We start from the raw sequence: 27083 nt of genomic DNA, 5'->3' as shown, positions 1-27083 counted from the left end.
ACTGTAGCATCATATCACAAAGGATATCATTCAGTACCACTGCACTGAAGTAGTCTCCTCTAGAATGTCATTCATCTCAGAAATTGTTGGTGGGATCAAAATCACTTAAAGAACAAATCGCAGATGACAGAAGTTAACAAATTTTTAGAAAATAGGGTACATAATACTAAACAAAGTGATGACCAAAATAAAATAAATGAACAAAAAAAAAAAAAAAAAGGAGGGCACTCTTCTTGTATAATGAATCAAATCATAAAATGATATCGGTCGACACAACCTCAGATCTTGAAGTAGTCTCCTATATAATGCCATTCAACTGAGGACACTACCTGCGAGAGCCCATGAAAATGGTCCAATCGGAGTCAACAAAACCCTAAACCTGACGCTAGTATATATTAATGCAAACAACATATGATTTTTATATAGAGATGATAGAAGAATAGTGTCACCTTAAGATGCTTCAACCTTATACCGTCATACTTGTCATCTTTGAAAGCCAGTTCCACGCCGGATGTGACATGGCCTATAAAAATAGAAAAAAGGATAAGCAACCATAAGATCTAATAATAAACAGGAAAAATGTGTTATATGTGTATCCATGTCTTCATTTTAAGATTGGCCAGTTCACTTTCATCCATGATGTTCTACCAACATGTTATGATGCTCACTTGTTTATCTTTTTATTCAAAACACTTGATATACTGACCTCATGATTTTTTTGCCAGCATTGTATACCGTGATGAGTTTTCTGCATGCCTTTCAGTGAATTCAATCATGAGGCTTCGTGCTGCGGCTACCTCGGCATTGTCACAGGATACCTCTGCTGATTCCGCAATGATTGCCAGACTTGCACAGTGAGTTTTTCATATAAGCAAGTGTTACAGCACCAAGGACGAAGCACTTTCTGATCCAACTTTTTTCACCACAGGCTGTGCCAATTGAAGACGATAAATATCGTATGCACAGGAGAAAGCACTGTAAGCATGTTATCACAGGTTAATTTTTCCTATTTGCTTATGTGATTTGTTACATTATGAATATGCATAATTAAGTATTCATCATAAGCCTTGATGTGTAATAAGGGCTGAGAATTGCTACCAGCAATCTCAAGTAACTTGAGAAACAAAAGGTTCTTATGAAAAGGCCTTCTGCAGCGAGCTGCGAAAAGGATCAAACGATCTATTCTCTGGAAATAGCTGACTCTATATAACAACTGAATGCTTCAAGAGAGAGTTTTGATGGATTTAACTGCGCACAAAGTAGTTTCACTCCATTCTTTGGTACAGATGATGTTGCCTGTCCATGTGAGAATCTAGCGCCTGGTGTCCTAGGCAACGTCTCCCAACCCAGCGAAGCATCAACTGGAGATCCTCCAGAGATGTATATTCCAGGCCTTGTTATTCATATTGTAGCACAAAAGGCGAGCTTTCTTCCTTTATGGAAAAGCTGGAGTATTAATGAGAGGGAGCATAATTATAGATCCTATATAGCAAACAGAGAGAACTTCAAGAATATCATTGTTTCACCATGTATGTTCCTTGATCATCTCCTTTGGAGGTAATGATGAAATAGTATTATATTCCTATAGTTTCAGTTTCATCATTTCTGCTTATGTAAAATGCCAACTGGTGAGGAACTTGGAGAGAACTAATCTCAACTACTAACACTCTTCCGCCCTTTCTCTCTTCTCTTTCAAAACCCCTAACCCAACAAATGAGATTGCTTTCTCCTCTCTGAAATTTTGAGAGATCTCCTCACTCCCAGTTCCGAATTTAGCTGCTCACTAATTCTATATTATTTTGACATGTATACATCCCGACTTTGAATTCCTAGTTTTTTTTTAGAATTCAATAAAATAAAGTTCATGTTTCCTTGTTTTGAATTCATTGGGTTATTCTCCAGAAAAAAAGATGAGTGAGCGAGCGAGCTCAACAAAGGAACAAACTTGTGATGACTTAACCTCTCGATTAATACAGTGTTTCTCTCGAGGTAATGATATAAAAAAATCTATTCTTCATATATAGGCAGCTAAGATTTCTCAAGGTTTGTGGCGGATATAATGGTTGGTTACAGATCTTGCGATTTCTTACACTGCCTGTGGTCTTTATAAAAGTGCACAAAAACTGTTTAAATAAATTTCTAATAAATTCTTAACATTGTCGTACTGCTTTTTTTTTCTTTGCTAGTCAGCCTTTACGCCTCCTGATTCTTAACTTAATAAGCAACCTTGAACAAATTATATATTGTGTATGGAGTAGCTATGCAGCACTTACGAGTAATATAGAGATGTTGGTAATGAATGTTGTGTTCAACTTGTGTTAGATATTTGCATACTTTAGCTCCATATTTCAGCTTAGCGTTAGTACAATATGCAGTGATAATCTGTATGGTATATTTATTGTTTTATTTGTGAGTTCGATGGTTCCTTCGGTGGCCGGACACATTTTTGGTCAAAGTAAACGACGACAAAGATTAAATGGTTGTGTTTGAAGCGTGAAGAGAAGTGGAAAGAAGTAGTTGGTTTTGTAGTTGTTGAAATATAATCAGTGGTAAAAACTGTATATATGGTGCTTGTGTTTAGTTTATTTTCTCTTGCTTTTATGTGAATGAATAACAAGGGCTTTTAATAGAAAATAAAAATAAAAAAGCAAAGATTGACAAGTAGCTCTTTTTGGTAGTGTTAACTTTAGAGCTGAAATTGGATATATGATGGGTGGCTTCCCTATACTTAGCTAGCTTAGTAATTTAGGTGTCCATAGTGCCTTGGTCTGGGTTAAGTGGCTGCCCTTGCCAAAAGTGGTTTTTTTATTGGCAACCAACATGGAAAAGCAGAGTTCCTTACAATTTGCTTTTTTTAAAGGTGCTCAAGTGTTCTGAAGGATTGGGAAGTTCTAAGAGATTCAATACTTCATTACTAAAGTCGATTTGCCATGAAACTGAAATTAACACTTAGCCTTTCGCACATTGCTTTGGTATAGTACAATACTGAAGCAAATAGTGTTGGCTACCTACATTTTCTTTATGTTTTCAAGCGCTACTCTTTTGGGTCTATAAATAGATTTCATAAAACAAAGTTAATAAGAGAATTACTCACATTCAGATGTGTTATTTGATATTATTTAAAATGAATTAATTAGGTTGTTTCCATTCGGTTTTTTCTTTAGTACTTTATGGCTATAAGACTTACTATAGTTTTGTGGTTGACTTGCTATAACAGGGCAGAACTGATTCAACTTATAATGGAAGCAGAACTGATTATGATCGACACTGGACTAGAAGTTAGTTTTCATTGTATGGTGCTACTAGTTTGTGACTCAAGGAAAATTTTCATTTTATTGTTGATCAGGAGGATCCATTCATTACCTTTTCTTCAGGTGGTCCATGCAAAGGTGTACATGTAGATTAGTACACTTGAGGAAGATGTTATTGTAAGTAGAAACCTTATCTACATGTTAAAAGAATCTATCTCTTCTTTTGGTGCTCATTGAAGTCCTTGCTAACAATATCAACTTTTTATTTTGCTTACATGGTAAGTTGTTACCAATCTTTAACACCTTGTCTTGCTGGTACCATTGGTTGACATTTTGAAATTAAAAATTACAGTTGTCACCTTGTGGAGACGAAAACGTATTCAAGTATGTTTTCTGTGCTTGGGTTTTCTAGGTATTGGATGGATACATGAAAAAAGACTTGGTGTAGAACTTTGATTTCATAGGTTTTGCGGTTTCTTGCAAGAGGAACTTTGCTTTCTGAGAGGTGATTATCATATTACTTAGTAAGTGGGTCTTGCTCACATTTTCTTAAGTTCAATTCTTCATCAATTGGTAACTACAAGTTTGTTACCAACACTAGCATTGTTTAATTAATTTATTCTATCTAGTGAAATTGGTGTTTCAATTGTAAATAAACACTAGTAGTGATCCGCTAACCGTTATGCATGGTTGATCATCGTCCCAAACAAGTGTGTATCTAATAGAGAGGGCAGATGGTAAGGGAAGAGGTAGTCAAAAACATACTATATACTCAGTGTAGATTCCCTAATCAAACATGCTTAATGGAAAAGAGTACCTAGGAGCACCAAGGACCACAAGCTCTATAGATTGTACCGTTCTAGGAATACCGTGTATAAGACGGAAATCTTTGGCAAAAGGTTTACGGATGGTCTAATTGTTAACAACTTCCTGTTTTACATAAGTGAACTCTCTTTATCGATTCGTACGTTATTACTAGCTTAGTCTGTGATTTATTGTTCGGTAAGATATTTATTGATCCTTTTTATATGGTGAGGCTTATAGGACCCTCCAGTGCAAAATATATTTACTTGATTTGTTTAACTTGAGCATTTGTTTTAGTTAATATATTTGCATGCAATGGTATGAATATATATATTAAGTTTATTTTTTATGTATTGATTGTATCTTTTAGGTTGTGTTTGTTATTCTTTTTGAAATGCATTATGGTTTGTGGTGGACAGGCTTGGTATTCCTTGTGCTTCGCTACAACTCCTGGATTTCACATTGCGAGGGGCAGGCCACGTAGTACAACATGTTAAGAGGTATGTATCTTTTAGAGGATCACTTTGTTATGCATAATTCAAGTTTTTTTATTATTGAATTGGCTTTGTTTCACATATAATGGTTGTTAAGATCTGGAGGTTGTGCACCGAACTAATAAGTTACATGTTAAAATTTGATTCCAATTGGAGTTGGGTACTTATATCAAAATGCTTTCGAGTTGGCGCGTACCACACCATAGCCAAAATAATGTGTGGTTGTAGACTACTCAAGGAAGAAGACCATGGCTTACATAAAGACTCTTTCATCTTGTTATTTGTTTAAAACTGACTTTTTAGATAAGAAAACTAAATTATTTCTACTATGGCAATGACATTTTTGGTTAGGCCTTGTAACTAGATTATCCCCTTTCACACTTAGGGATTTACGTTGCCCTCTTGGCTACGAATTGCAAGGTATATGCTGCTGCTGCTGCCAGTGGCGGAGCCAGGGGGGCCCAGCATACACCCTGGCGTACCCTCACCTTGACCCAAATAAACAAAAAAAACTATTAGTTATAAAACTGCCCGCAAGTGCTAAGTGGTAACTGGTAACTGGTAAGAGACAAAAAAGAAAAAGAAAAGTGCACATGTGCTCATGAGAAAGGAAACAAAAAAGAGGTGCTTATGTCATGTGATGTACTTGATGTACAAATTTGACTTGGTTAAAGCAAATAGTACCAAAAAAGCAAATAGTAAACCCAATAGTACTTGTGTTCCTCTTTATCTCGTATTTATCCACCTATATATAAACCCAATCAGAAACCATCTTGTATCTATTAAAAAAATATAGAAAGAAAAAAACCCCCTCACCTACTCTACTTCTCTTCTCCTCCATTCTCTATTACCCTATATTCAAATTTAAGTCTTCTACTTTTCTACCCAAACAAACAACTTTACACCTACAGGTTTTGTGGAGGTAACTAGGTAACCCTTATATTATTTAATTTTTTGTCGTCTTTTTGTACTGATTCCTAAACCATATTATTTATATTTTTATATGTTTGTGATTATTATTTTATTTTGTGAACATTATTGGTGGTTTATTTTAATTCATGCAATTTCAATTAAATTGATTGCTGGTTTATTTTAATTGTTTAAATAGCTATGCTAAAGTATTTGATCAAAGAAAAGTCGTTGCCCGCTTAACCAACTAGTAACATAGATCATGTTGTTAGTGTTGAAGTAGGATCTTCTTCAAAGCGAATTCACCAAGAAACTGAGGATGGTGGTGTTGAACAACCTACGTCAAAGTGGGTTCAACATGGAAATCATGAAGAACTTGACTTGTCTAGTCTTTCGGGAGACCCTGGATTGAGGAACAAGATTTCAAATTATCATCCTAATGATCGTGACTCAGTGAGAAGAACATATTTGCTTAGTGGTCCTTGCTAGCCTAATCATACTTTTCCTCCAAGGACAATAGGCAAGAAGAACCGTCGCTTTCGGAAAGAGTGGTATGTAGAGTTTAGTTGGTTGGAATATAGTATTCACAAAGATGCCGCATTTTGTCACTATTGTTATCTCTTTAAATTTGATCAGGGGGCACAAAGAGGCGGAGATGTTTTTTCTTACAAGGGGTTTACTAATTGGGAAAGGAAAACCAAATTAAAAGAGCATGTTGGAGGACCAAATAGTGCTCATAATATTGCTTACAGGGCAGCACGGGCATTGCTAAATCAAGAGCAGCATATCGAAATATTTCTTGAGAGACAATCTGCCCAAGTTCGAAGGGATTATCGAATACATCTAACTGCAATAACTGATTGTATTAGGTTTCTTTTGAGACAAGGTTTAGCTTTCCGTGGCCATGATGAATCAGAGGAGTTGATTCGTAAAGGCAATTTTCTTGAACTTATACGATTTTTGAAAGATCATAACGAAGTCATTAAGAACGTTCTTGATAATGCTTCTAAAAATCGAAAATTGACCTCGCCTAATATACAAAAGGAGATTGTGAATGCAGCTGCAGTAGAAACTACAAATGCTATTTTAAAGGATTATGGAAATTCATTGTTTGCTATTTTAGTCGATGAAGCATGTGATATATTAATTAAAGAGCAAATGGCAGTTGTTTTGCGTTATGTCGACAAGAAAGGTTGCGTGATTGAGGGATTTTTTGGAGTTGTGCATGTTAAGAAAACTAGTGCAATAACACTTAAAAAGGCAATTGATGAGTTGTTCTCTAAGCATAGGTTAATCATATCTGGAATGCATGGACAAGGGTATGATGGGACCAGCAATATGCAAGGTGATTTGAATGGCCTAAAAACACTTATAATGAAAGAGAATGAGTCTGCATTTTATGTTCATTGTTTCACTCATCAGCTTCAGTTGGCCCTTGTATCAGTTGCAAAGAACCATGATTCAATTGCTAACCTTTTTAGTGTTCTCTCTAATGTGGTAAATACTATTGGAGCATCATGTAAGCAACGAGATATGTTACGCGAAGCAATGAAGGCTAGAGTTGTTGCAGCCTTACAAAGTGGAGAAATTTCAAGTGGTAAATGGTTGAATCAAGAGACTAGTCTTAAACGATCTGGTGACACTCGATGGGGCTCACACTATTATACACTTCTTGGCATGATAAACAGTTATGGTTCAGTACTTGATGTGCTTGATAATATAGCGGAAGATGGTTCAAGCTCGGAACAAAGAGGTGAGGCTTACGGATTATTGAGTTCAGTGCAGTCTTTTGAATTTATCTTAAATTTGCATTTGATGAAAGCGATACTAGGAATTAGCAATGATTTGTCAAAGGCTTTGCAGCGTGAAGACCAAGACATTGTCAATGCTATGGCTCTTGTTAAAATAACAAAAGTACGCTTACAGACGATGAGAGATGATGGGTGGGATAGTCTCCTGATTGTATTTTTTTCACTATGTGCCAAACATGATGTGGTTGTTCCAAATATGGAAGAGAGGTATGTGGCTCGAGGGAGGTCTTGATGAAGAGCGGAAGGAAGCACCAATTTACATTACTATCATGTTGGATTATTCTATCACTGTATTGATTTGCAACTTTAAGAGTTAAACGACCGGTTTAATGAAGCAAACACATAATTACTTCTTTGCATGGCATGTCTTAACTTGATCCTTGTGAGTCGTTTGCTGCTTTCGATAAGCAAAAGTTTATCCATTTTGCTAGACTTTATCTCGATGATTTTTCAGAGATAGATCAGATGGAATTAGCGGATCAGCTTGAGAATTATATCATTGATGTGCGTTCTGATACTAAGTTTAGTAAAGTAAACGGAATTAGCAGTCTATCCAAAATAATGGTTGAGACAAAGAAAGACATTATATACCCACTTATGTATTTGTTGATTAAGTTGGTGCTGATTTTACCTATTGTTACTGCTACTGTGGAGAGGGCATTTTATGCTATGAATATCATAAAGAATCGTCTGTGCAATCGGATGGCGGGTGAATGGTTGAATGATTGTTTAATAACATACATTGAAAAAGAAGTTTTTGATAGCATTGATACCGAGTTGATCTTGCAATGCTTCCAAAAGATGAAGAAGGGTGACAAAAAAGAAGGGCGCCGAGGACAACTATGAATAAGTATTTGTTTAGATTGAATTATTTTTTCTTTTCTTATTTTTTTTATATTACATTTATTGAAATTATTTTATATGATTTTTTTATGTTCGGAATATACTTGTTTTGTGATCGGGTTTGAATTTTTAGTTAAAAAAAAATTAGTGTTTTTTTTTTTAAATTTTTTTATGGGTGAGCGGCTCACCCTCACTTACATTCCTGGCTCCGCCACTGGCTGCTGCTACTGTTGGGTGTTGTTGCTGCTGGATGGAGTGTGTGCTACTGTTGGATGGAGTGTATGCTGTTGCGGCCTGCTTACTGCTGTTGTGTGCCTGCCTGCTACCTGCTGTTGGGTGTTGTTGCTGTTGCCTACTGCTACCATGGACCTGCTTCTCTTTGGTATTTGTTTTTCTTACACATGTTTGTTACTTGTATGTCAGTTTGTTGATGTATATAAATATTTAAGATATTGGTTGGGTTGGGCTTTGAGTTATCCCTTGTGTGTAAAATATAATTAGTAATAAGATTTTCTCGAATTAGTTTTAAACTTTTGAAGTTTTTACTGAATATAAGCTTGTTATGTGCCAGCCCTTGTTTTTCATCTAAAGCAAGTACATCTTGAAGCGTGCCCAAGGAAATAAGCCAACATTGTGAGGCCTTTTTAAAAATGTTTAATACAGTATCTATCTAACTATCTGTATGGTTGATTTTTTCAGGTGTGATTTTTCATACATATCTATTAATTTGTTCCTAAAGTCTTTAATTGAGACTTGGTTTATCTAGTAAATTATATTGCATTATCATCTACTTATACTATTCTAGATATTGACAGTAGGTCAGAAATAGATATTTACAGTAGGTCAGAAGTTGTAACGGTCTTGAAGTGAATTAACAATTAATTTCTTTTACCCCATTTAATTTTCCGGCCAAGGCACATTCACAACACAATGTTCATATCATTTTGAGTTTTAGAAATGATTGCATGACCCCATGAAGTTCATCTGAAATTTCAGTTCTTTTCTACATTACAAGGCTTTTATTGTAAGTAGTTTGTTTTTCGAGTAACTATAGTTGTTACTACATTTGTTTCACCCTTGAGCTCTTGGTACCTATTACCTTAAACTTATATGTTTTGAGTTGTTGACCTGCATATGGATGCATGACCTAAGGATTTCCTAATTATTATTTTATTTTTCGTTTTGTCGAGATGAGTAGTCTTTATTAGTGGAATGCATGCCTAGTGCCTACCAGTTTTCATCTAAGTTCCGAATATTAAGTTTCAATTTAAGATTGAAGTCTATCTAAACTATGTTGTTAAATGAAACAGGCAACATATGTGGCATTTGTTTTTTGCCTTGAAGAATGGAGGTGGTCTATACTGTAACAACTTGGAAATTTTCTAACTAGATTTTCTTTCTAGCTAGCAGTTAATTTAATGTAATGTACTTTTTGTATTGTACTTTTCTTTTGGAGGAAAATGTAAGTACAATGATGGAATGAATGTTATATTTTTGAATAAGAATGATGGTGTACATGTGCATTTTATGGAGCAATTTGTTTTTTTAAATGTGTTGTTTTGGCAAGTTCTAGTGTTCTACAGAGGTGTTATTCTGCAGTATTTTTGGCAGGAAAAATAGAGGTGTTGTTCTGCAGTATTTTTGGTAGGAAAAATATAATAATAATATAATTTAAAAAAAATAAAAAATAAAATGAAAAATAGATGACGGTTGTAGAAGAACTGTCAGTGTAACCTATTTGTTGACGTATTTTGTTTCATAAAATGACGGTTCCACCGTAGTCAATGGGCATTTCTTGACTGTTCTAACTATAATTTATGACGGTTACATATGAGGTGTCATAATAAAATTTACCTACTGTGATGGTTTAAAGACTAATATATGTCATAATGGGAGGAACTTTTAAGATGCCTTTCTATGAACTGTCATAATTTTAATGACGGTTTTGGTTGACTTTTTATGACACCCCCAGTAATGATGGCTAGTTTTTCAATCAAAAAGTGCCATGATATGTATTTCATGACAGCTAAAAATTGTCATAAAAAGCAATTTTTTTAGTACTTTTAAAGCTATCAACGCACTTCAAGTTAAAAATTTAAACAATTAATGTCAATATAAGAAATAAAAAAGTCTACACATATAATAAAAAAAATATACTAATAAATGCGCATGGAAATAGTTATGTACGTGTTGATAATGATTTTCATGTCACCGGTGCATTTACCATGTAACGAATCTAACCAATAAACATCAATACTAGACAAGTCGATGACCATCACAATCCAGTGGAAGCTAAAACTAAACAAGTTATTAACTAGCATTTAATATGTACTTGTAACCAAATATGAGTTCAACAAAACTAATATAATATATGTCCATACCATGGGTTGTAAGGAATGAAAACAATTTCATTCATGTTTGCTTCCCTCAATCTATCAAGAACAAGTTTAGTTTTTTCTTTTGAATCTGCAACACTAAAGACAGCCGGGTTGACAAACAAATATCCATCTTTAGAACAAATAAATTTCTCATACAAGCATCTGAAATGTGAAAACACAACTCATTTTATAAGCGCAGTAAACATTCAATAAAATAGTTAGTAACAACGTAAGTTTTATCACCTTATATATGCAACCATACAAGGAGACTTGACAGATTCAAGGTTACGAACATCTTTCACGTCATTTGTCTCTATGTATGAAAACTCCATGTTGGCTCCGAATAATTCTTGTCCATATGGAAACTTAAGTCGACCACTTTGAATAATTGTACCAATCATGGCACCAAAGGAAGTGCATAGATTGCTTCCTTTGCTGTGGCCAGCTGACTTAGTCTTTTTGCCTTTACTTTTACTCGGTTGCCCTATTTTTTCCTGATTTAGAAACCAAATAAAAGATAAGCATAAAAAATTATAATGTTATGTGTAGCAAGGGTGTCCGCAACATGGCCTATGTGTATGTGGACTGGAAGTGGTCTGTATGTGGCTGGCAGTGACTTGAAGTGTCTTGCAGTGGGCTGTGTTTTGGTCTGCAGTGGGCTGTGTTATGGCCTATGTGTATGTGGAGCGGAAGTGCCAGATGCACATTCACAAATTGGAGGTGGAATGTTGAGCTATGTAAGGATCATGAGGTGTATTAGAAGGAAGAAATGTATAAATAGCAAGACAGAGAAAGGGAGAGGTCCGATCCTAAAGGGGGATTCTTATAAGTTTACAATCATTGATATTTTTACCTGGTTGGCTTTCACCACTAATTCCCTTGGCCAAGCAACGTGTGATCCAAGAGCGTCTTCCACAAATTTCAACTTATCACCAACTGGTACAGAAAGAAGAGCTTGTTCTTACCTTCCAAAATCTTCCCAACTGCTACATGTGAGTTGTATTGCCCTAAGGGAACATTGTGCAACTTAGTTTTCGGTCCAAACTCCTTGTGATCCACATCCAAACTGCAACTCCGGCCATAAGATGAATTGTAAAGTCATAATGGGTTAATTGCAAATACAACACAAAACAGGGATTCGAGCATCAGTATTTACCTTTCCAAGATCTAATATATGATTTCGTACTGGTGCACAACTTGTTACTTCAGCATTTTCCTTTTTACAATTTTTTGCTGGTATTGGAGAATTAGCCTTTTTGGTCTTGAAATATATATTTTTAGGTGAGAATATTTAGAACTCAAAAAAAAAAAAAAAAAACTAGACACACACAAAAAATATTTTAAAGTACTTCAAAATAAATTAAAACTTAATGAAATTACCTCAATGCCTTTCAATACTAAGTGCTTTGGCCAAGCAACTTGTGATCCAAGATCATCTTTCAAAATTACTAGCTCATCGTGAAATGGTATAGGAAGAGCAACATGATCTTTACCTTCCAAAATCTTATCAACTGATACGCGTGCATTGTTTGGCCCTAAGAGAACATTGTGCAACTCAGTCTTTGGTCCAAGCTCCACGTAAACCTTACCCTTATCAACAATATTGGACTTGGAACCCACATCCAAACTGCAACTTAGTTCCTAAAATGAATTGTAAAGTCAATGGGTTAATTGCAAATACAACATAAAACAGGGATTCGGGCATTAGTACTCACCTTTCCAAGATCTAATGTATGATTTCGTCCTGGTGCACGACTTGTTACTTCAGCATTTTCCTTTTTAGAATTTGTTGCTGGTATCGGAGAATTAGCCTTTTTGGTCTTGAACTATATATTTTTAGGTGAGAATATTTAGATCTCCAAAAAAGTATTTTAAAGTACTTCAAAATAAACTAAAACTTAATGAAATTACCTCAATTGAATCCACTACTAAGTGCTTTGGCCAAGCAACTTGTGATCCAAGAGCATCTTTCAAAATTATCAGCTCATCGCGAACTGGTATCGGAAGAGCAACATGATCTTTACCTTCCAAAATCTTATCAATTGATACACGTGCGTTGTTTGGCCCTAAGGGAACATTGTGCAACTTAGTCTCTGGTCCAAGCTCCACATAAACCTTACCCTTAGCAACAATATTGGACTTGGAACCCACAGCCAAACTGCAACTCAAGTCCTAATTGTATACATAGTTTTTAGTAATTAACAATATGGAAATAACGAAGTGGATTAGAAGACTGTATGGTAATCATATTCAGAACCTATATATTATATTAAGTAAAATATGATACTGCAAGGATTGTGACAATGATACCTTTCCAAGAGGAAGCATAAGATTTGGAAGTAGGGAATGACTTGTTCCCTTACCATGTACCTTCCCAAAATCAGGTTCAGAGTTTGTTTCTGACAGGCAACTCTTCTCTTCCTTGTTCTTCGGCTATATATGTCAAAGAATATTTACAAAATAAAAACGAAATAGGAAACAAAAAACACCCAATTCTAAAGTAGTGTAAACAATATTTAAAAGCTTACTTTACACTTGCTATGTGCACCAGCTAAAGGGTGGATATGGTCTCTATTGTCACTTTTGTGGCTATTCGAAGCAATTTTTTCCGATGCAGGAAAAGTGAGACGATCATTAAATTTTGCTTCTAACTCCTTCTATTTATTCTTCAATTCCTTTCTTTTTTTCCGTTCTTCCTTTCCTTTTTCTTCTTCCTTTTTTCTTTTTTGTTCTTCCTTTTTTCTTTTTTCCTCTTCCTCGCGAGCTTTCAACTCCAATGCACACACATGTTTCTTAGATCCACGCTTTATTAGGTGAAAGTATTGTGTGGGGGTGACTCCATCTCCCACGCCTCTAACACGACCATTGTGTTCCAGAGTACCCAACGCTAGAGTGAGTACGTCTTTAGTACCCTCAACCTCTAAAGTTCCTTCCTTGACCTGCATTTGATAATCATCCTACAAGATAATGAGAAGTCATGTGTACCAACATTGCAAAGGTACCTTTCTAAGCCTCTGTGTGTTGTATACAATGGCTTGTGTGTGATATAAGACTAGAGAAGTGGTTCAAGTATCTATTCTCAGCTTTACCCAAAACTGCGGAACAGGCAACATAGGTAAAAAGTTATTTGCTTTAACGAGGAAAAAAATGTCCACGCACTTCCATGACCTTTAAGAGAACATAGCCCCAACTCATTTAAGAAACTGAATAACTAATGACTATATGACATCATAACAGCAAGAATATAAATAACTTCTTACAACTTTGACTGAGATGACTCATCAGTCCATCCAAGTTCATTGCTCTAGCATAACTACTTCCAGACCATGCACGCATCATAAGTGATGGGTTATACAGAGCAGTAGATATTTTCCTTAAGGTAAAATCTAACTTTCAAGGAAAACAGTAGTTTTGGCTTTAAGTATTACTATGGAAGTGTATACACTTCTCACTTATATATCTCAATGTAGGTTCATTGATATTCACAAATTTATGTCAACTAACTATCTATGCGTAAACACAAATAATCAATCAACTAAACAAGTGCTTAGATCAATATTCCTACTATCAAATAATAATGAAGTAATATAAAGAGTACAGATTCGTTCCACTCCTAAACTACCAAGACATAAAAGAAATTCAACTAATTTAAATACAAGGAAACAATGGTGAGAGTAATATTATGTTGGGAGATTTTTATTCTACGAATATACTACGGATTTAAATAAATCAAAATTAACTAAACTAATAGAAATAGGGTTTTGATGGAAGAGGAAGTTATAGAGAAGAGTAATCAATCCACCTAATGATTAGTTTCAAGCAATAATAGAATATTTCATTGAAAAGAGAATCTCTTTAGGTTTTCACACAATGATCCAACCTAAAGCCTCAAACTTTATCATCCTTAGCAACAACCTACATCTCTATAGTCATTATTACTAGCATGTATGATTATTACAACCAAGTCTCTCGACTTAATTATAATAATTCTTAGTCTAATTTACTATATGCTTATTTTGGAAGTCATACGATAAACTAAACTCATTGAAATACATACACAATTAAATAATTTTACTAAGCAATCTATTCCTCATTAGGCTTCATAATCACTCCCTTTAATAAGGGGATTAGCATAATATCATTGGATTAATTAAACTAAAATAATTAAAGAATGACATAATGAAAAGAAGAAGTAATTAAATTGAGTACTAAAGCTTTTACTAAAAGGTTTTAATGGAGGCTACAAACCAAACTCATAAACTAAAACTAAAAGAGAGAGAGAGAGAGAGAGAGAACCCTAATTTATTCTAACTAATGGAAGGGAGAGGGAGAGTTTAGGGTTTTTATTATCTTATATAATGATACAAAATCGTGCATGAGTTTTTAGGTTAGGTTATGGACCCATAAATCAAGTCCATAACCCAATTGGTTGAATCCAAGACTTTCAATTCTAGTCCCATTACTATAGCACGCATTTTCACCAAGTTATACTACTCTGATCAAGTCAAGGCTTAGACCATTGGAAAGAGTTTTTTGAGCCAGTCATTTTGATATAAAATGGGCCCAAATCTGAGCCTTGAGTCCAAAGATATGGTCTTTTGAAGTTCTATTGACTTTTCTTCAGCTCTCTAATCCTGACTTTCACTTAACAGTGTTGACTTGGGCTTTTTAAGGGTTTTTTCTCCATTAAACTTGGGCTTTCTTCATGGAACTTCTCTAGCAATCACTTTAGCTCCTTTTAGTGCCTAATTAATAACGAATTGACATTTATTCAACTCCGAAGCCTGAAATACTGAAAAGTACGTAATTAGTGATAAACCTATATTATTAATAACATAATTGGCTAAATAGAAATACTATTAAAAGGTTTAAACTACAGTTTTGGGCTCTTATCAAACCACCCCCAAACAGTATTTTGTTTGTCATTAAGCAAATATGTGAAATTAAAATAAGTGGCCAAAAATGTATTTTTAACTAGTCTCGTTTCGTTGAGTGCGATTGTATTGACCATATGCAATAAGGCCTTAAACCACTAGGAATTCCCGAGTAGACGAGTTATAGCCTCGTGAGACTTTTCTAGAGAAGGTACTCACAAACCTCATTTAAACTACAATGACTAAGAAATAAAAGTAATTATTCCCTAATTTATCTCAGGATCTATACATCTCACTAGTATTTAAATAAGAATGATCATTCTAAAACTTAAACTAATACATGCATAATAATCAAATCATCTTAAGATAAACAATTATACAATAAAATATGATATGAAATGCAATGGCAGGTCTGTTTCTAAAACTTTTGGGTAGAGTGCCTGAGTAGGTTCTCACAAGAAATGTGTCAAAACACATAACACTCTGATTTTTCTACTCAGGTTTGCTAACTCCAGTGTGCAGTGGGCACACATTTTCTCACAATCTCAATGACAATCCAAGGAAGCTAAGGTCGATCAAACATATCTATCACTTACTATCACACCAACCTATTTCTAATTGAGCTAGAGGTCTTTATTAGGTGATACGGGGCTTAAGTGTTGGTTAAAGAAGGAAGGAAATGGATATTCAAAAATACAAGTCTAAGAAAATAATGTCTTCATATTATATAACTAGAAAAAGCCTTGTTCTTTTGCTTCTACACTTTGTTTCCATCCTTAACCTTTTTATTTTGCCCTTTTGACTCATTTTATTCTATTTTTGGATTTTTTATTTTATTTATATTTATATTTTTATTTCTATTTTATTTTCTTTGGATGGAAACTTCATTTCTTTTTCTTTTCTGAAGCAACTAACTAATTTTTATTTACACAGGTTTTTCTTTTCTCTTTTCTTCACTCATCCTATTTCTCAGACTTATCCAGATAGGTAGGCTGATTATATATATATATAATGAAGGGCTCAGTGGGGCGACTAGCAGAGAATAAATTTCATATAGGTGTAAATTTCTGGCTATATTGATCTAAAGAGGGCCTAAATTCTCGCTTATGATATGGTGTGGTGATCAAGCAAGTGGATGTGTGATTTCTCTACTCGGAATTTACTTCTCCCTTGCCTCATTTCTCAGATATTTCACTCTTATGAGGCTTTTAGGCTAGATGCTCACATGATATGTATTAAGTACTCTAACCTAGGTCTCAGAAAAATACTGCCAAGTACAATCAAAGATGCTCATGCAAGATGTTCGTGTAAAGATGCAATGACTATTACCTATATATTAATCTAAGTTTCAAAAATTAAATCCTAATTCAAGTACTACGTGAGATTTCTAGACTAATATCATCATGGAGAAGGGAACAATACCATTATCACTAAGTGCCTAGTATAAACAATATTTATGATTTTTAATATTTTCTAAAGAAAAGTGCATAATTTACATCCTAAAAGTGCCTAATTTTTGCAAATGTTTCTATCCCACCCCCAAACAATCGAACGCTTTGTCCTCAAAGTGTAAAGAGATAAGGAAAGAATTTACCATAGAAACGTGGCAAAAATTGGCAGTACCTGTAACAGAAATATTGTAAAGATGATATGATAACATGAAACACAATTAATTTGTTACATACTAACTAAATTGGTGTAAACGTGATAGACAAAGGGTGGCAAAACATTTTGAAATGAAATACCAAAATACGCGACCCCCAAACAAAATTAGAAAACTCTTTTTAAGTTTGAAACTTTTTGTTTGGCCTATACTCTAGAAAGGTGGTATTGTACAAAAACTTGGGTTTTTTAAAGTTAGATTCCCTAGACTTAATGTGATATATATGTATTAACATGCAGTTTATCATATATCAATAATCTAAATAATTGTGGATCTTTCCATAAATAGTTAACATGGAATACAACATCAAACAGAATCAAACACCAAGATTTCCTATGACGTGGCTTAGTAGAATAGGAGTAAATTATGATGGATCTAGAACCTAATCGAGCATACAATTTCTTTTTTTTCCTCCTACGAAAGGGAGGCCAAGTGAATGAGCGTGAGAAAATGGATGGTTTTGCAAAATACGTGGGATGTGGATAAGTTTTAGAAGGATGGAATGGAAAAAAAAGGTTGGATTCTTTGAGGGATTAGCTCAGGTGAATGGTGGTCTGGTGGTGCTCTAGGTAGTGTTTGAGAGGGTGGATCATCACAGACTCTTAGAAACTCATAGAATTCCTCATCTAGCTTGGTCGCATCCACATAATTATGGTATTCATCTCTATCTTTAAGGAATTCATCTATCTCGTCTATTGTGAGATTGACTCCATCTCTCATAGGGTTGGAAGGTAGGGTGGAAAATGCTTTCTCTATTTTAGTTATGTTCAAGGAGTCAAAATTGTTGATGGGGTTTGAAGGCAGGGTGGAAAATGCTTTGTCTTCTTCCATAAGAGGGGTATCTACTAGTGTGGAGACGAGATTGTTGGAAGCACTAATGTAATATACAAAACTTTCAATGAACTTCACTTCTCATTCTACAGGCAAACCTAGTTGTCCCTGCTTTTGTCTAAACATGTTAACTTCCACAGAAAGATTTCCAAAAGAAAGAGTCATTGAAAGGTTGCCAAGAAAGGGCGCCCTAAGATGATGGGAATGGAATCATGAGCAACTTCTGTGTTGAGAAAAACGAAGTCGGCTGGATAGTAAAAATCTTGAACTTTAACGAGAATGTTTTCAATTACACCTTTGGGATACTTAATAGAACGATCGGCTAACTGCAAAGTCATTTTGGTAGGTTGAAGATTTGGTAGACCTAGTTGTTTATATAAATAAAAAGGGAGTAAGTTAACACTCGCCCTGATAAGAGCCTAAAACTGTAGTTTTAACTCCTTAACAATAATACTTTTAGACTAATTATGCGAGTAATAAATAAGAGTTAATGATGATTACGTGCTTTTATGTATTTCAGACATTGGATTCAATTATGTGCAGAAATGTGTCACTTTTTTGAGATAAAGGAGCAAAGGTTGGTTGCTAAGAAGTTCTGTGATTAGAGGCCAAAACTCGGTCAAAGCTGAAAAATAAAAGTCAATAGAACTTCCAAAGACCGTATCTTTGGACTCAGACCTTGGAATTGGGCCTACCTTATGTCAAAACGATCGTCTTGGAAAGAGCTTTCCAATGGTCTAAGTCTTGACCCAATCATAGGAGCAAAAGTGGACGAAAAGGCTCCTGAAGTCAAATCCAGCTGAAAAGGCCTCTGTGGACTGAAGAAATTGGGTTTTGAGCTCGATTTTCCAGCCCAAAACATGGCTCCAGGCCCATGCACGAAATTGTGGATCTCTTTCTCTTCTTGAAAGGAGGAAAGGAGGAGACCTAGATTAGAAAATAAATTAGCTTAGACTCCATTAATTAGGTTTATTACCTTGTTTTGAATCAATATTGTTATTATTCATTAGAGCAATAAAGTTAGTTAGGTATTCATAAATCTAGTTTCATTTCATTAAATCATTTTAGCTTCAATTCATAGATTTAGTTAATTATCATTACTAGTTTCAATTCAATCTTGCATGATTAGATTTCCATTTTAAATCAAATAAGTAAATTTATAATCTTTTTTATCATGTCTTGTTATAATTTATATATTAATGGTAGCATAATGATTCAAGGCTAAAACCTCCATTAGAGGGGTTTGAAGAAGCGTTGATGAAGCTTGGTTTTTGTTAGCGTAGAATAGTTCATGATATTCCATTCCATTCTAGAAAACAATTAGTTCACCATGAGAATGGGTTTGCTTGTTTCACATGATAGTTGTTAGTTGGTAGAGATTACCATGAACAATTAGGGATTAGGAAGACCAAATTGCTATGCGAAGGCATTTCAATTCAGATTACGACAATTCTTCATTAGTAAATTAAGTCGAGTTAAGGTGGAATCAAATCCCCCTAATTCCTCCTCATATCGTCAAATTAGTAATTCTGTAGTTCGAATTATCGTATCTTGTTTAGTGCAATTTCCATCGTAGTATAATTTCCATCGTTACTCTCATTGATTTTTGATAGACTGATAATCGTAGTTAACTTAGAATTCTAAAAAACTAGGAGTGGAACGAATCTTCTATTCCAACTATATTGCAATAACATCGAGAGTAGAAAACTTTGATAACATTAAGCGTAAAATAGTTTTAGTTTTACTTGCGTTTAAGTTTCGTTACTTATTCGTAGGTAAAACTATCATTTTTCCTTTTATCAAATGGCACCGCTGCCTTCTTAGTTCCGTTTATAATTGTTTTCATTAGTATTGTTAGTCTTATCAAAGTCCCATTAAACCCACCCACCCTTGTTTGATTCTAATAGTGATTGTCTGGTTTAGAAACTAAATTTTTTTTTAAAGAATAATCTTGAGTGCGCCCCGTGCCCATACAAGGCTAATTTCGAGAGTCCCTAGCGCTGTCAAGCGCCTGGAACTCGAATTGGACTTGAGCGCGACCCGCGCCCTACCAAGGCAAAGTTCGAGTGCTCCCCGCGCTGAAGCACCTAGAACTCAAGTTGGACCTGAGCGCGACCCGCGCCCTACCAAGGCTATTTCTGAGCGCGACCAGCGCCTTCTTTTGGAAAAGCCCAATTTTCACTGGTTAGTTCAAACTTCCATTACTTTAAGTTATTTAGTGTTTCTAACTTGTTACACACACTAAGCTCGCGTATACAAGATGCTATTCATAAGCGAAGCAAGGAGGCATTCAAGTACTTCTTTCTTCCATTCCTCGCATCTCCTGTTAGAGGTTTATACTAGCATATCAGGATTGCTTTGAGTGTTGTTGTGTTTAGTTAAGATTGGTCTTAGCCTTGCATGAGATTAAGGTCAGGTAGAAGAAAAACGTCTAACATAATCAACTGGTAACGTCAACAAACACGCCTTTCTAGTATACCACTTACTACACCTCTAGCTAATATACCACACACTACACCTAAAATAATAGATGAAAAGAGAGAGTCTCCTCTCTCTGACTTTTACAAAGTCTTGAACGATAGCCTAAAATCTTGCATCGTTCTTGTAGACCCAGTGGGGGATTTCCGAATCCCCCCAAACATATTTAATTTGTTACCCGTTATTCATGGGTTAGACCATGAAAAACCTTATCAGCACATGCGTAGGATTGAACAAGTCCTTACCAAATTCCACCATCCTACTGTTGGTGCTGAACAAATTAAACTGAGGGTGTTTCCTTTCACCTTACCCGATAAGGCGGCGTTTTGGTTAACTGCCCAAGCGCCTAATTCTGTGAACTCATGGGCCAAACTTGTTCAACTATTTATGGAACATTTTTACCCACCACTAAAGACAGATGAAATTCTTTCCAAGATTCATTTCTTTCGACAGAATCCTCATGAATCATTTTCAGAGGCTTGGAATCGTTTCACCGATCTTCTTATAGAGTGTCTACACCATAACCTCGCAAAAGACACATTAGTTCGTGCCTTTTTCAAAGGACTTTTACACCACCATAAAGAAGTCCTTGACATAATGAATGGGGTAGTTTCTTCAGTAAAGGAACCTCAGAGGCTCCTTTACTGAAGATCAAACAAAGCATAATAATAAGCGTGGGGGTAGTGGCGATATCTCTCGCTCCACTAGTCCTTCTATAACAGTTAAGGCCGCCGGTATATTGAGATTAAACCTGATCCTGAACTAAAAACTTTAATCGAATCTCTCACTTAAAAGATAGAGGCTATTTCTGTTCAACAAAAGCCTATCCCCATCATGAATGTCAACTCCAATCCATGTAATTTCTGTTTGAGTCCTGAGCATCCCGACTCCAATTGTCCTCTCGCTTATGAACAACAAACATCACAACAAGATAATATTTGTTCCATTAATAGCGAACCTAACAAACCTTGGAGACAAAATCCCAACTACGGCTAGCGAAATAATCGACAAGTTACACCTCCAACGTATAATAATCAAAATATTAGGCAAGCAAACAATTACAATCAAGCTCCACTGAGGCAAGGACAAGGACAAGGTAATCATAATAATTATAACAATAATAATTATAATGCTAATAGAGGTATTGTTCCGGTTAATTATAACTATCACAACCCACCTGTTAATAATCAACGTGAGATAGTTCCTGTCACACCACCTGTAACAACTACTCCTCCACAATCGGATCGTTTCGACGCCTTTATGCAAACCCAACAATAGATTTTACAGTCCATCCAACTTTCCTTACAGCAGTTAGTACAAGAGAAAGTCCAACCAAAAGGTGTGTTTCTAGGTCAAGCGGTACCTAATCCTAAAATAACAAACACAGCCTTTGAGGCGAATGGTAATACTAGTAACGAAAATGGAAACGTAGGTGATCTAAAAGCCATCACCACTCTCCGTTATGGCAGAATGGTTGATAACAAAGTAATTATGCCTATAGTTACCCCACTAGTAGTCCCTACACCAGATATTGAACTAGATACCGACATAGAAACTAAAGATCCTACCCCAGTAGAGGTACCAGTTAAACCACAACCTAAGAAACAAAAAGCCAAGGTTAGACATCCTATTGATCCATATGCTAAATATAGAGAGAAACCACCGTATCCCCAGAGATTAGCCATGTTAAACAAGGTTACAAATTTTGATGAGATTAGGGAAGTTTTTAAAAATCTAACGATAAACCTACCTTTTCTAGAAGCGATTAAAAAGTTACCTCACCATGCTAAGTATCTTAAATAGTTGTGCACTACTAGGCGTAAGACAAATATTCCTAAAGACGCCTTTCTAACTGAACAGTTTCCAACTTTAACCGAACATAATAGGATCGTTAAGTACAAGGACTCTGGTCATCTTACTATACAATGCACCTTAGGAGATTCCCACACGACGACCGCGCTATTAGACCTGGGGGTGAGTGTTAACTTACTCTCGTATTATTTACATAAACAAATAGGTCTACAGGAGATGCAACCTACTAAAATAACATTGCAATTAGCTGATCGGTCTATTAAGTATCCTAAGGGTGTGGTTGAAAATGTGCTTATTAAGGTTCAGGATTTCTACTATCCTGCTGATTTTGTTATCTTCGATACAGAAGTCACTAACGACTCTGTTCCGATTATTTCAGGGCGTCCTTTCTTGACTACTGCCAACGCGCTCATAAACTGCCGCGATGGTTCGATGTCCTTGTCCTTAAGCCATCTTTCTGTTGAGGTAAATGTTTTTAAAATGACAAAATAGTTCCCAGATATGATTCCTGATGGAGAGGTTAGCATGATTGAGAGTTTATCTCAAGATTATTTCAAAACCATAATTCCGGATTATCAGATGCACAAATTCCTTTCCTTTGGAAGTTCCAACTTTGACGAGAACTCCCTGGAAGTCGAGAAAGATTTCCTTGGACTCTTTTGCAACTCTTCCTTGCTACCTCGCGAGTTCCCCCTTGTCAACACCTATTCATCCCTAGACGCTATGACGGAAGATGAATTTTTCACCCTATTTCCCAGTGATTATTTTGACCCACCTATTGAGGAATGTATTGCATATCTCAAGGCTTCTGATGATCTAAACCTGAGAGCTCTAGCTGAGCCCCATTCATCCACCTCACATCATCCTGTAACTCATTCATCTTCCATCACCAATATTCCCCACCTTCCACCTTTTCAAAGGAACCTTGAGTTTGCACTTGACCCTTTTGTTTCTCCTGTGCTTCATGATTTTCTAAATCCTCCTAATACGGAAATAATTCCCAAGTAAAAGGCCCTTGACACCTTCATTTTCAGAATTGAGACAGTTCCTACCTACACCATAAATGAGCTTTATGCTAAACCCACATTCCTATTTTTTCCATTTTTCCTTTCTAAAATTTATCTGTATCTAACATATCTTCCACAAACATCCATTTTCTCACGATCATTCACTTGGACACCCTTTCGTTCAAAGATGAAGAAGAAGGTGCATTCTCGGTTACGTTCTAGGTCGATCAGACTTCGCTTTCATTTCACTAAGTTGCGTCGTAGAAAATCTTGGTGCTTGATCCTGTTTGGGGGTGCATTCCATGTTAATTATTTATAGCAAGATCCACAACTATTTCGGTTGTTGATATATGGTAAACTGCATGTTCATTATATACATATGTTTTAGATAAAGTCTTGAGTATCTGACTATAAAAGACTCATTTCGTTACTTGGTGTACTTCCTTTGACTTCCATATATTGGTAAGTGCACCATTCAGGTAATCGGGCCCTCCCTATGGAGTGTGTGGCTGTAAGTACCGTATTCTAAGTCCACGTTTAACATAATTCACGTATTACATTCTTGCATGTTTTCTAAGTTTTTGAGTCATGTTTCTCTATGGTGTGAATTATGCATTTATTGCTTTACTATTTTTCTTATATTAAATCTTATTCATAAAAACTAAAAAATATATTAAAACCATAAAAATAGTAATATAGGAAGCCTCGGGAATCTGACTTTAAAAGACCCACGTTTAAAACAAATTTTCTAAACTCTGTTGTCTAAAATTTGTTTGGGGGTGGGGTGTCGGTCTTTCCATCCGTGATTGCTAAACTTTCCATTTGTGTTGCTTATGCCGTTTAATCGTATTTTGATTTGGGTTGACATTATCTATGAATTTAGATTTCATTCGATCGCATAACTTATGTCACGCACGCACTTCGAAGTATTTTTATCTTTTTATATGTCACCCACGGTTAGAATAGAGTGTTTTATGGATCATTGGATTGGAAATTCTCTCCTGATCGTTTCTATATCTCATTTTCAAAAATTGAACTAGTAACGAATCGGCAATTTTAGTTTGAAGTTACGTGGAAAAAATTGGAAAATTTCGGAAATCAAATTGGGCTTGGGCCCAAGTCAACATTACAACGCAAAAACGCATCGCGTTCTTCTTCTTCATCTTCTCACTTCCGCCATTAACGATTTTAAACCCTAGACCAAAATAAAAAAAAAAAAAAAAAAAAAAACCTAAACACCACCACGCCAAAATAGTTTCACCCACTCCAAATCTTCTCCACAACATCTCTACCACCATTTCCAACCTTTTGCACCACCGAAAATACAAAAAAAAATCACCAAACTATAAAAAAATTCGATCCACTGCGCCACCTCCCAAATATTTAGTGAGTTTGCTTCAAACTCGTTCCCTACATTGTCTTCATCCCACAAATCGTTTCAAAACTTCAATGGCTCAAAGACTAAGAATTTTGTCGGAACAAGCTTTTATTGCCGCCCGCTTTACGCCCTTTTTTCGTGACGAGATGATTAGGAGGGATTAGAATAGGTTGTGGTATTCGACAGATGATTTCTACCACTCCGATTTGGTCAAACAATTTTATAAGAAGAGGGAGTTGGAGGGTCAGACATTTTTTTTGAAGGTGGTTAAGACGAGGAGAGAAGTATCGAGAGAGTTGTTGACGGAGATTTTAGGCATTACGCCTGAACTCCACCTTGAAGCCACCTTGCAGGAATCCCAATATACTGGAGTTCCTGCATTGATGAAAGACACCGTCAAGGAGGGTCAGTACAATCCGAATTCTCATTGTGTTCGATAGTCATCTCTGCAAACCAACCAACTGGCTGTAGCTTAGTGGATTAGTAAGAACGTCATCAAGAAGGAGAAAGTCAGCGACATCGGTCTGACATGTCTGTACGTTCTCTGGATATTGCAGGAGAAGAGGTATAACTTCTGCATCCTCGAGTTTATTTTAAATATGATTAGAGGCATTGGAAAGAGTGTTGCACCCTTTCCGGTATTGATCACTAAGATCATGCTGTCTTTTAGAGCTGTTACAAAATCTGTTCGTATTATGATAAAATTGCATTCAAATGCAATTATTTATACGGAGTGTATCCAAAAGACTTGGAAGTTGCCGGAGGATAGGGTGGTTGATTCGGATGAGGAAATGGAGGATATGACATGTTTGGATGAAAATGCCTTGGAGAGGTGTACTTTTGATTTAGAAAGCATGTCAGTGTGGCATAGTGGCTTGCGTCACATTTATGGTATTTTTGAAGATTTACGGGCTAGGCAGATTATAATTCGAAATAAACAAAAGAACCTTCAGACGAGTTATGAACAGCTCAACGATGGTGGGAATGATCTCCAGTATAACATGGAGACTCTCGTCCAGTGTCAGGATACGCATTGGGTAGAAATGAAGGTAGAGATGGAAGCACAACACCGATTCCGAGTAGAGATTCTAGAACACATGCCACCCATGGGTGGTTCTTCTTCTGAGGAGGCGTCTATGAGGCATGAGCGTCGTCGCCGAAGGACGGGTGGCTTGGCCCCATCTTCATCCCAAGCCCCATCTTCATCCCAAGCCCAATCTTTATCTCATGGTCCATCTTCATCTCGAGGCTAGCTGTTTAGAAAAAATTATTGTTTTGATGTTAATTTTTATTGTTTTTATTAGTTTGGATGTTAAGTTGTTGAATTCAGTAGTTAAATTTGAATTCGATAGTTAATTTTTATTTGAATTTCGATTTTAATTTAATTTGGTTCTTTTCAATGCATGCGATGATTTTTGCGTTTATCCCACCTTCCCGAATTGTTTAGGGGTGGTCTTATTTCTTTTAGCATTGTTGTTATATGATCCACCATTTTAGAAGTAATATTTCGATGATTGTTGGGAATGTTTCCAATATTAGCATGGCTATGATTAGATATTGTGGTAGGATGAAATTTCAATGAGTTAGGAAGTTGCTATTCTAAATTCAATCTAAAAGATATTAGGTTTGTTTTGGAATAAGGAATATGGGTTGTTTCCGTTTTAGGTTTTGGAAATATTTTGTTTCCGACAATTGCCTTAAATTTTTTGGTAACTTGTTAATTCGTTTTAGAAATTAAAACCCTATATAAACTTCCTTCACTCTCCACACAAAACCCACACATCTCACTTTCATCTCTCACCTTAAACCTCCAATTTTTCCTTTTATTTTTCACTTCACCCTGCTCAGAGCACACGAACCGCGACCATCGCCCTCCCAAGACAAATTGTGAGCGCGCCTAGCGCTGACACGCCTGTTACTCCATTTACACTGAGCGCGACCCGCGCCCTGCCAAGGCTAAATTTGAGCGCCACCCGCGCTCTGACCTCCGTAGGCACGAGAAATTCCAATTTTTTGTGGGGTGGGGCGGGTTCTAGGATCATTTGCCACTTTTCTAGAGAGTAGTTTTGTGATGACATCTCCTACAGTCATACCTGAGCAGTCTTTCGAAGACTTGTCGGGAAGTGAGACCTATGAAGTTTGGTTCCGCGAGGTGATCATACACGTAGGCGGGGAACCGCTAATGGTTAGCGATTGTAGATGATAAATGGCGTGAAACCTGGCAAATCATCATGGCTTGGTAGGATGCGAAGGAACCTCATTTCTTTATAGGATGATGCTTAAACGCGGGAGATAAGGTAAGTTTTTAGTTTCAGTTAGTGTCTGCTTATGTCCCAAGCAATTTGATTTTTGTTAACCCCATAACGGGTGGAACTCATATAGAGTTGTGTCTATTTTTCTTTTTCTATATTAGTATGTTTTAACCTTGTTTTGCAGATGTTCCAGAATTTCACGCATTTCCATGGTATTTTTCTACAATTTTTATTTCAATACTTTAAGGACAAAGCATGCTTCTTGTTTGGGGGTGGCATTGAAACACGTGTAATTAAG

At 35.9% G+C, this 27083-nt stretch overlaps 1 protein-coding gene across 1 annotated transcript; it reads left to right on the top strand.

The window, feature by feature from the left end:
• The first annotated feature begins 4545 nt into the window (after positions 1-4545).
• Positions 4546-8982, top strand: LOC147515954 (uncharacterized). Its single transcript, XM_086593112.1, has 6 exons — positions 4546-4555; positions 5742-5911; positions 6095-6392; positions 6519-7211; positions 7724-7957; positions 8918-8982. The coding sequence occupies exons 1-6, from the start codon at positions 4546-4548 to the stop codon at positions 8980-8982; spliced, it is 1470 nt and encodes a 489-aa protein (XP_086449238.1).
• Positions 8983-27083: the final 18101 nt, after the last annotated feature.

The sequence above is a fragment of the Coptis chinensis genome, chromosome 2 (genome assembly GCF_015680905.1).
Source record: "Coptis chinensis isolate HL-2020 chromosome 2, ASM1568090v1, whole genome shotgun sequence".
NCBI lineage: Eukaryota > Viridiplantae > Streptophyta > Magnoliopsida > Ranunculales > Ranunculaceae > Coptis > Coptis chinensis.
This window is presented reverse-complemented; position numbering and strand designations above follow the sequence as displayed.